This window comes from Dendropsophus ebraccatus, chromosome 3 (assembly GCF_027789765.1).
Source record: "Dendropsophus ebraccatus isolate aDenEbr1 chromosome 3, aDenEbr1.pat, whole genome shotgun sequence".
NCBI classification, from domain to species: Eukaryota; Metazoa; Chordata; class Amphibia; order Anura; family Hylidae; genus Dendropsophus; species Dendropsophus ebraccatus.
In genome coordinates, this window is record NC_091456.1 from 64,716,893 (window position 1) to 64,728,983 (window position 12,091).

The 12,091-nt window shown below is 44.9% G+C and overlaps 1 protein-coding gene across 1 annotated transcript in view; it reads right to left on the reverse strand.

Annotated features, from left to right (window-relative positions):
• PLGRKT (plasminogen receptor with a C-terminal lysine) overlaps window positions 1-12,091 on the reverse strand; it is a 54,302-nt gene that overhangs the window by 3,852 nt on the left and 38,359 nt on the right. Inside the window, exon 4 of the mRNA XM_069961931.1 lies at window positions 72-202. Within this exon, the coding sequence (XP_069818032.1) occupies window positions 72-202 (131 nt within the window). The remainder of the gene's footprint in view (window positions 1-71; window positions 203-12,091) is intronic.

Here is a 12,091-nt window from a genome sequence, read left to right on the forward strand (position 1 = left end):
CCAGCATGAGCATTCTATGTTAGTATGTTAATTATTTTTAAGTTTCTAGTATTTAAAAAAAAAGTACAAACCCTGCTGTTAATCCAAGTGCAGCTAAGCTGAAAAATGTCCCGTAATACTTCAAAAACTCGCGCGTCCAGGCAATCTGCATTGCCATCTGCTTCTCCCTCATCTGATTCTGCATCAAGATCTGCCGCTCTAACTGCAAATAGATGAAGCAAAAAAGATAAAACTCAGTTATATGAAACTTAATGCAATTTTTCTCCCTTTAGAAAAAGATTGATTTCAATATTAGCCCCATTTGGTAATCCATCAATATTCAATGTGATTTTTTTCCACCTGTTTTGTCTTATACATAACTTCATTTTGTCAACATTAAAGGTAAGTGAGCAGGTGTACATACAATGATTATAAATCTTCATATGATGTTGAGGAAGGATTCCTAACCACAATTACATTTTGAGAAGCATGTCACTGTTAGCGGCACATGATAACAACCGCTGTAAAAACAACAATAAAAAACATTATCACATTTTCTCATAGAATTTTTAAAATATTTTTCTGGCACATCAACTGCTTGGGACATCTGGGGGTGCATAGTGGTTACTGTGTGGTGGAGGATTTTTTTATTTTCGTTTTCTGACACACTTTAAAATACTTAGGGGGGTGATGTATCAAGCTCTGTACCTAGGGCAAACCAGCGAAAAAGTTGCAAATTTTTGCGCAAGATCCTCCCTTGCAAAAAAAATTGTGTGGCTCTGCCAGTTTGCACCCCATGCGCCACATAGATGGAGAGATGGCATTGCAAAATATATCAATATTTTTGCCCGGACTCCAGCTTATAGCCCGCTACACAGCAGCCTTGATACTCTGGATTTATCAAAAGGCGTGCGCCTCTTAATAAATCCAGCTGCGCAAACCTGGAAAAAATTAAAAGAAGTGTGGCGCAAAAAAAGGCGGCTATTTATACAAAGTGCCCAATAGTTTTTATAAGAAATTATGACATAATAAAGGCCTATCTACACTGAGGGACTAGTGAGCTTTCACAATAATACATAGCCTATGTAAACCAGATGCAACTATTGTCTGCCATTCATGTTTGGAAATGTTACTATACCATGACATATGTTATGACTGTAATTATTTCACCCTCTCAGTGATTCCTTTATTGTCAATCAGGTAAAAGCTCTTAAAACTGCTATAATTTCATAGATGTTAACCCCTTCATGACCAAGGGTCATTGAAACACGGATGTTCAGAAGCATTGTTCCTTGCCTTCTAAGAGCCATAAAGCTTTTATTTTTTCACAGACAGGGCTGGTTGAGGCGATATTTTTATGATCTATATATTTTAATAGTATCATATGGGGTAAAAGAAAATGTTTAGAAATATTTATATATATATATATATATATATATATATATATATATATATATATATATATATAAAATCTACAATCCTGGTGTACAATGGGAAGGGGGTTAATTAAATTTTTATTGGGGGAGTTTTTTTTATACTAATAAAACAAAAAAAACCCTTTTTGTTTACATTAGATGGCATATACTGATTAATGCTATGTCATAGCATGGCATTAATCAGTATTATTGGCGCTCTTCATAAAGTCTGCCAAGTCCACGAGTGCTATTTTTGATATCCTGGGACTACTAGAACTCAGCTGTTTCCAGTACTCCTGGTGGCAATGGGTACTGAGGTAATAATGCTGGGGTGTTATAGCCATTTTATGGGCTAACACTAAGCCTAGGATTATTAATGGATGCCGTCTATGAAACAGCTTCCACTGCGAAGCCTGTAAAGTGTGTAAAAAAGACAATACTTAATAGATTTTTTTCAAATTGAAATAAAAACACCCCCACATTCTTTGTAGACAAATTTATTAAAAATAAAACTGCACTGGTCATTGACGTAGTCCACCAAATCCAATTTAGTCCTCAAGATACAGAATATCTGAAAAACAAAAGAGACACAAAAAACAAGGGCAGGAGCAGAACAATCATTTTGACATGTGTTCTGCTCCTTTACAGCAAGCATCTGTACAGATAGCTGCATACTATCTGGGCCCCCACAAGATTACATGGGGATGCTATACATCTCCACTTAACCCCCTTAGGGCTTGACTGTGCTCCATCTGCTGTGCTTAGCGCACTGCACCTACCCCATTAAGTCATTTAACCCAGTGCGCTCAGCACAGCAAGCAGAGAACAGTCTGTCCCCAGGGGGTTGAGGATGCATAGCATCCCCGTTTAACCCCTTGGTTGCCAGATTGTTCAGTATGGGTCCCAGGGGGTTAAGTGAGGAAATAATCATACTTACCCAGGCTCCGGACTACAACTGGACACCACTGTAGCAGCTGATTGGTTGTGTTGATTGCAAGCGCAAAAAGGAACACAGCAAGCATTGTGTACCGGGCTGGTAAAGATAGAAGACTGGAGCCCGGGCCGGTACCTTAACAAGTGATTTCTGTGTATCCTGACATTGTGAGACATGTTGCCGCATGCTTACTGCTTTGCCACCAACACAAGCTAGGGAGGTTGTTTTGTGCTCTTAAAATAGCATATTTCTTATTAAGTGCACAATTGTTGCGGCCACCAAAAAATACATTGTATTATAAATTGCAGTCCGCCCCTGGCTCCCTTGTTGGAGCCTCTGCAAGCTTCCCCAGCGTGTGGTCCCAGTCAGTGATTGCTGTCCTGGTTCCAGCTGTGTCCTGCTGTGTTTCTGCCTGCCTTCCTGGCTATATGTCTCCAGCTCACCTGCCTTCGCTAGCAAGCCAAGCCAGGGGTTGCTGTAGATACAAATGTGAACAGCGCTCCATAGTGTGATTCCCACAAAACCAATTGGTAAGAGAGGAAAAAAAAGGAGACTCTCACCTGTGGAGGTTGTGCAAATGCAAGGCACAACACTCAGCAAAAGCATGTAGATAGATGGACCGCAGCCACTCCCAAGAACCAAACTGGTTACTATAAGCATAAAATACCTCCACTCCAAAACTTGGGTAACTTCGGGCACAGGTCCAAAATGAGCATAGGTAATATAAACGGGTTATATTTATTTAAAAACACAACGCGTTTCAAAGTCGTACTGACTTCTTTCTCAAGTGTCTTGAGACACTTGTCAGCCTTGGAGAGGAAAAAGTACAGTGTAGGGTCCATTTCAGGCCTTATTGTGGTCAGGGCTGTGGAGTCGGAGTCGGAACTAGTTTTGGCTGGAGTCGGAAAAAATGTACCGACTCAGACTCCAGCTTTAAAAAATCTTAGAACAATTTAAAATTGAGTTTTGATATGAATTCTATACGTTTTGCTCATCAATGCTGTATATATTATGAGCAACATTCTAATAGGACACTGGCCCTATTAGATAAGGGTGGTAAAGGAAAAGTTGTCAGTCACTATTTGGCAGTTTGTTTCTGAGCTGGAAGAGTCCATTGTGTGGGGGGGAAGATCTGTGTTGTTCTCTTCCTGCATGATTGTATATGAGCAGCAGGGTAATATGAAAATATGATAACTTGCAATGAAAAAATGAAAATATGATAACTTGCAATGAGTCTTTTACAGCGTTCTGGAGGAATTTTGGCCCATTCATCTTTGCAGAATTGTTCTAATTCAGTTACATTAGAGGGTTTTCGAGCATGAACGGCTCATTTGTGACCTCTAGGATGAGTCATTGCTGCGCTCTTGGGGTAATTTTAGGCGGGCGGCCACTCCTGGGAAGGTTCACCACTGTTCCATGTCTTCACCATTTGTGGATAATGGCTCTCACTGTGGTATGGCTGCAGCTGTGTGTGTGTGTGTGGTATGGCTGCAGCTGTGTGTGTTTACTTTGGCTGCAGCTGTGTGTGTGTGCATGCTATGGCTGCAGCAGGCTGTGTGTGTGTGCTATGGCTGCAGCCGGCTGTGTATGTGTGTGTATGCTATGGCTGCAGCAGGCTGTGTGTGTGTGCTATGGTGTACCCCCACACCCACAGTGACCCCTCTATATCAATATGTGTGACCCCTCTATATCACTATGGCTGACATCTATTTTTTTTAGCAGTTAGGGGCTGTTTTTAGCGATATTTATTTGTGTAGTGGGTCTGTGTCTGCATTGTGTTTTTGTTTGTATGTTCTAAGTAGCCCGCTTACAGAATTGTGAGACACATTTTACTGCAGAAAATTTGCTATTACTAATTGCTAACCATTTATGAAGGAGACGGAATCAGACATTTTCAATCTCTCTCGAATACTAGCAACACATTTGCTATGCATCAGTCCTGTGGAACAGACCTGGCAGGATTACATTTTTAAAACAGGGCTAATCATTTCCCTTATTTATACCCAAAAGGGACTACACATGTTTCTCACCCTCAAAGATATCATTACGCAGTACCTGGATGCAAAAGAGTGAAATACCAGTTATGTAATCATACAGTCCAGGCACACTGAAATTATACCACTGGCTTTTATGAAAATGTCAATAATTCTGTGCATGATGGAATACACCATAAAGGATACAGAAACACTATAGAAGTTAAATATATGTTTGCTATAACTGCAATATAGGTCTAAATATTAAAAAATTTAAATTAGTGGGAACCAGGTGGAGCAGCACACCCCTAATAAGTCAAAACTACAAAACAGCTCAATCTTTTTTATTTGATGCATTGCTAGGCAAACATATATTTGATCATTAGAGTCTAATGTGATCTTTTATTATAGTAAATAATGTCTATATAAATATATTTGGCAGAATTCATGTTAGGAAAATTACACCTTGTAATCTGCACAGGGTAAAGTATAGAACTAAATCTCTATGTACAAGCAACATTCCACGCATTATAAAAATTCCATTTATATGGTGACAGAATGTTCAATCAAGGTTAAACTTCCTAATCTAACAGAAGTAAAAGTATACTGGAGCAAGATGCGCCAGGGTTATAACATACAAGCTGGAACACATTTCTGGCATGACTTACACCGATATCTATACCACATTATGTTAAATCTGGTAGGCTGTAGAAGTCTTATCTTTCTATGGGCCTGTTTTTTTTTTCTTCAAAAGTGCCTACAGTGGCATAAAAAGTTGCAAATTTTTCAGCAAAATATGGCTTGCTCAAACATTTGTGACCTTAGATTGCCAGGAAACTAGTATACCAACTAGAAAAATCCCTATTAAGGGCACATATAGGGTGTTTCCAGCTTACTGTGTGGTTTGCTAGATGACAGTAGTATGTATCAATTTCTACCCACTGATCAACTGTAAATACGCAGCAGGGGAAGTCATATTCATTGTAATTGAAGACTGGTCAACAAGCAAACCATGAAAGAACAGACACTTTAAAGGGAACCTGTCATCACTTTTGTGCTGTCTGAATCATGGCAGCACTAAACAGGAGCAAGCTCTCTTATTCCAATGTTCTATGATTCACTCTGAAATGCTGTGGCATTTCAGAGCAATTACAGTTGTTAAAGTAAATGTACCATCAGGCCAGGGCTCAAACACTGGAGGCAGGTCAACCCACCCCCAGGGGGCGGAAACCCCTGCCTCTCTATGATATAGCTCCACTGATTCTAATGGAGCAGCGTCATTGGGGGGGGGGGGGGGGGGGGGGGTCGGCCCGCCTCCAGTGCTTCAGCCTGGGGCCTGATAGTCAAGAACAAATCAAGATGGTCCCTAGCCTTTTCTCTCTGCCCTGCTGGGCTTGTGTGATCGCTATCTATCTATGTCCAAACAAGGAAGGATCAAAAATGGAAGCCTGGTGGAGAGAAACCAGTGGAATAAGGAAGCTTAACCCTCTTTCATGTTGGTATGGTTTGGGCAGCATGAAGCTGCCAGGTTGCCTTTAAGTGAATACATCCCTTGTAAAGCCCCAGGAAAAATGAGGAGCATTACACATTGGCATGTTCATGTGTTACATTGATTTCCACACTCGAGTCCTCAATGAAGAAAGATTCTTTTTGTGGGTGCTTTCTGCTTTAGCATATGATCTTAACCAGGAAACTCCAGTCTATTACCGAGGAATTAGTTGAGAATTGAACAAAGCTGGTATTTACAACTAATTAAAGTGTTTATTATAGTATTCTTTATTATTTGCATTATTAATACACTAAAAACACTACTAATAAATAGGCATCCTCATGCCTGTAAACAACTGTGTACCCCTACATAGCAGTTTACTATCCCAACTTTTTTTCTTGGAGGTTGTCATCCCCCCTCCTGCAGATACAAACGCACAGCAAGATCAGAAAGCACTGATTTAAACTTTGTCAAACACTGCGGACCAATTAAGAAGAATGAGGCACGCAACTCTCAGTAATTGATACATCCAGACTGATGGGATCATACAATGTCGTCATAATGAAGTGTGGCAGCAACTAATGCCCGGAAAACTTACCTCAGAGGACCTAATTTGAGCTTTTATTTAGTATGTCAGTATAAATGATACAAATGTGTGAGGGATGTGCAATGAAACAGCCGCCCATTCAACCTGTCAAAAGCCTGAGACAAACGCATAGGACCTTTGTGCCCTAATCAATACTGTCAGGAAGCAAATGTTTAATGTTTCCTCTAATAGGAACAAATTCTCATTATTACTTTAGACTACTAGCTTTGTTTTGTTTTCTTATGGATGTCTTTTTTAATGAAAGTTCTGCCGTGCGCAGAACAAGGTTAAATGGACAACTTTAGCCTACCGTCACTATATTGTACATCAAAAAACATCACTGAAACGTAGGGATGCACGATGCACCGAAATATCGATACTACTATCGATATTTCGGGCAGAAAAACGGTTCGATACCAGGAACTTTATGTTAATTTGCATAATAGCGCAGTTTAACATAAAGTATAGAGCAGAGAACACGGCCGGCGGCTATCTGAATGCCGGCCGTGTTCTCTGTATGCCTCTCCCTGCTCCCACCTGTCACTTCCTCCGCGCTCTCTCTCTCTACGTTCCCGGCGGCGCCAATTTCAAATAGCCGGCACATAGCAATTGCTTGTGCCGGCTATGTAACTGTGTTGATGCCGCTGTCACACTGACAGCGGCATTAACCCCTCCTGAGCCGCTCCGTATGCAGCAGGGGTCGGCTACTGTGTGTAGCAGACCCCCACTGCCGATGTCTGTCTGATAATAGGATCCGGCTCAGCCAGACTCTTATCAGGGAGATGATTTATGTGGCATGTGGCACGGAGGAGAGCGGGAGGTCCGGGAGAGGAGGACAGAGAAGGCTGGAGGTGAGGAAGCTGAAAACGGAGAGCGGGGGTCAGGAAGAGGAGGACGGAGAACGCTGGAGGTGAGGAGGACAGAGAGGGCTGGAGGTGAGGAGGCTGAAGAGGGAGAGCCGGCAGTCCGGGAGTGAGGAGAAGGGAGAGGAGGCTGAAGAGGGAGAGCGGGGTCGGGGAGAGGAGGACAGAGGAGAAGGCTGGAGGTGAGGAGGAGATGCGGCCACTCCATCTGGCTGCACTGTGAAGTGGGGGCCACAGGACTGTGAGGAGGAGCGGCCGGGGCCCTCAGATAACTCCCGGGCAGACATCAGTGGGGGATGACCAGGAGGTCGGCCGTGCTCTGACGGGGGAGGGGGGCTGTAACCTGCAGATTACCCTGCCGCCCAAATCCTGGACACCATGCCCTGAAAGAAGAAAAAGTGCAACTACAACCCTCATCATCCCAATAGCTGAAGTGTGTGTGTGTGTTACATGACTACAGCCCCCACCATCCCCCTGGTAGCTGAACTGTGTGTGTTACATGACTACAGCCCCCAGCATCCTCCTGGTAGCTGAAGTGTGTGTTACATGACTACAGCCCCCACCATCCTCCTGGTAGCTGAAGTGTGTGTGTGTGTGTGTGTGTTACATGACTACAGCCCCACCATCCTCCTGGTAGCTGAAGTGTGTGTGTTACATGACTACAGCCCCCACCATCCTCCTGGTAGCTGAAGTGTGTGCTACATGACTACAGCCCCCACCATCCCCCTGGTAGCTGAAGTGTGTGTGTTACATGACTACAGCCCCACCATCCTCCTGGTAGCTGAAGTGTGTGTGTTACATGACTACAGCCCCCACCATCCTCCTGGTAGCTGAAGTGTGCTACATGACTACAGCCCCCACCATCCTCCTGGTAGCTGAAGTGTGTGTGTTACATGACTACAGCCCCCACCATCCTCCTGATAGCTGAAGTGTGTGTGTTACATGACTACAGCCCCCACCATCCTCCTGGTAGCTGAAGTGTGTATTACATGACTACAGCCCCCACCATCCTCCTGGTAGCTGAAGTATGTGTGTGTTACATGACTACAGCCCCCACCATCCTCCTGGTAGCTGAAGTGTGTGCTACATGACTATAGCCCCCACCATCCCCCTGGTAGCTGGAGTGTGTTACATGACTACAGCCCCCACCATCCCCCTGGTAGCTGAAGTGTGTGTGTTACATGACTACAGCCCCCACCATCCTCCTGGTAGCTGAAGTGTGTTACATGACTACAGCCCCCACCATCCTCCTGGTAGCTGAAGTGTGTGCTACATGACTACAGCCCCCACCATCCCCCTGGTAGCTGAAGTGTGTGTGTTACATGACTACAGCCCCCACCATCCCCCTGGTAGCTGAAGTGTGTGTGTTACATGACTACAGCCCCACCATCCTCCTGGTAGCTGAAGTGTGTGTGTTACATGACTACAGCCCCCACCATCCTCCTGGTAGCTGAAGTGTGCTACATGACTACAGCCCCCACCATCCTCCTGGTAGCTGAAGTCAGTGTGCTACATGACTACAGCCCCCACCATCCCCCTGGTAGCTGAAGTGTGTGTGTTACATGACTACAGCCCCCACCATCCTCCTGGTAGCTGAAGTGTGTTACATGACTACAGCCCCCACCATCCTCCTGGTAGCTGAAGTGTGCTACATGACTACAGCCCCCACCATCCTCCTGGTAGCTGAAGTGTGTGTGCTACATGACTACAGCCCCCACCATCCCCCTGGTAGCTGAAGTGTGTGTGTGTGTGTTACATGACTACAGCCCCCACCATCCTCCTGGTAGCTGAAGTGTGTATTACATGACTACAGCCCCCACCATCCTCCTGGTAGCTGAAGTGTGTGTGTGTTACATGACTACAGCCCCCACCATCCTCCTGGTAGCTGAAGTGTGCTACATGACTACAGCCCCCACCATCCTCCTGGTAGCTGAAGTGTGTGTGCTACATGACTACAGCCCCCACCATCCCCCTGGTAGCTGAAGTGTGTGTGCTACATGACTACAGCCCCCACCATCCTCCTGGTAGCTGAAGTGTGTGTGTGTGTGTGTTACATGACTACAGCCCCCACCATCCTCCTGGTAGCTGAAGTGTGTATTACATGACTACAGCCCCCACCATCCTCCTGGTAGCTGAAGTGTGTGTGTTACATGACTACAGCCCCCACCATCCCCCTGGTAGCTGGAGTGTGTTACATGACTACAGCCCCCACCATCCTCCTGGTAGCTGAAGTGTGTGCTACATGACTACAGCCCCCACCATCCCCCTGGTAGCTGAAGTGTGTGTGTTACATGACTACAGCCCCCACCACCCCCCTGGTAGCTGAAGTGTGTGTGTTACATGACTACAGCCCCACCATCCTCCTGGTAGCTTAAGTGTGTGTGCTACATGACTACAGCCCCCACCACCCCCCTGGTAGCTGAAGTGTGTGTGTTACATGACTACAGCCCCCGCCATCCTCCTGGTAGCTGAAGTGTGTGTGCTACATGACTACAGCCCCCACCATCCCCCTGGTAGCTGAAGTGTGTGTGTTACATGACTACAGCCCCCACCATCCTCCTGGTAGCTGAAGTGTGTGTGCTACATGACTACAGCCCCCACCATCCTCCTGGTAGCTGAAGTGTGTGTGTTACATGACTACAGCCCCCACCATCCTCCTGGTAGCTGAAGTGTGTGTGTTACATGACTACAGCCCCCACCATCCTCCTGGTAGCTGAAGTGTGTGTGTTACATGACTACAGCCCCCACCATCCTCCTGGTAGCTGAAGTGTGTGTGTTACATGACTACAGCCCCCACCATCCTCCTGGTAGCTGAAGTGTGTGTGTTACATGACTACAGCCCCCAGCATCCCTCTTGGAGCTGAAGTGTGTGTGCTACATGACTACAGCCCCCACCATCCTCCTGGTAGCTGAAGTGTGTGTGTGTTACATGATTACAGCCCCCACCATCCTCCTGGTAGCTGAAGTGTGTGTGTGTGTGTTACATGACTACAGCCCCCATCATCCTCCTGGTAGCTGAAGTGTGTGTGTGTGTTACATGACTACAGCCCCCATCATCCCCCCTGATAGCTGTTGTGTCTGTGTGTTACATGACTACAGCCCCCATCATCCCCAGCTAGCTAGTGTTACATGTCTTCAATTTCTATTCTTGTGGGGTTTTTTATGTAATTTATTCAGTATCGAATTGGTATCGAGCATTGAAAAAAAAAAGTTGGTATTGGTATCAAACTCAAAATTCTGGTATTGTGACATCACTACTGAAACGTCACTAATAAAAGGGTGCTATCCCAGCCACAAGGTGTGGATACTGGTATGGTTATAGCTCTGAAACATCTGCAAGTTGTGTTCTAAGGAATTTAGTTGGAGATTGTTTTTATTTGTATTTTGATACCTACATACACATCTTTCCATTATACTTTCCTTACTAAAAACTTCCATTAGAAATTGCACCAAACTGCCCATGTGAATTTGGCACAATAGTTTCATTGAAGTACTGTTGCAGTACTTCAGCATCTTCATAGAAATGATGCAGTACTGCAATGAAACTGCAATGTATGAACACAGTGTGAGGCCAGTTTCACACATACAGCATCACTGTAGATTTCACTCTGCGAGTTCTGTAGTGATACTGTTTCTTGTGATTTTCTATGGCTTTACATACTCGCAGCAGATTTTTCATTCTGCTGTATGTAAAACCCATTCCCACTTAACCCACCACTGCCAGGCTAATACATTACCTGGCCACGCTACCACTTGCTTCTTGGGCTCCCACATCCCTGACATCCCGCTCAGCTATCAGTGGCTACAGCAGGACACCAGGGAGCTGGGAGCCCAAGAAGCAAGCAGGAGCACGGACAAGTAACGTATTAGCCTGGTATTAGCCTGGCAGTGGTGGATTAAGTGGAAAGGGGCTTCACATACAGCGGAATTAAAAATCTGCTGCGAATATGTAAAGCCTAAGAAAATCACAAGAAACAGTATTGCAGCTGTGTGAAATCTCCTGCAATGGGGGTGTTTAGACAGGAAGCACGTAGAATTCAGGGAGGAACATTCAAAAGAATAGGGCAAACTAGGCTGTCACATGAAAATACCATAGCAGAAACACATCTGAAAAGATGTTTAAACAAATTTAACTTATGGTATGTTCAAAATTAATCTTCTCAGGTCGCTGCACAGTAAATTAAGTCTGCTGCAGCCTATGCCTGATGCTGCAGCGACATTAATTTACGCTGCCGGATGACACAGGCATAGAAACTGTAACAGTGATAGCTGGGGACCCGCCGCAACTCTCAGCGCCGGAGTTGCGCTCCGATGCTGAGAGTTAACCCTGTAAATACTGCGGTTAGCAAGACCGCAGCATCTACAGTGCTCCTGACAGAGAATTCTCCCTGTACAGAGGGAGAATTATCTGTCCGGTGTCCATCGGAACTCTGCGAAGTGATCGCAGAGACCAGATGGTAGCCATGGAGGCCATGTAGCCATGGCTACGGAGGCCGGTGGAGGGAGGGAAGGCAGGGAGCATGCCAGACTGTAACAGCAGCAGGGGACAGTAAAGAGGGGGCAGACATAGGGACATCAGCTTATGGGATCATTATGATCCCATAAGCTGATGTCCAAAAACGACCTGGGCATTGAGGAATCAAGGACCCATGGTCGTGAAAGGGTTAACATATAGATTGCAGAATTCATGCTGCATCCAGTTATTTATTCATTTTGATTATTCTTCTACTAGAATTGGACATAGCATAAAATCCGTTTTTTGCATAAGCTGATTGTAAACAATAAGCGTGTTCATTATTTGGATGGTCGTAATAAATTATGGTCGTTATTCCAGACAGTGTGTGCATTGCCA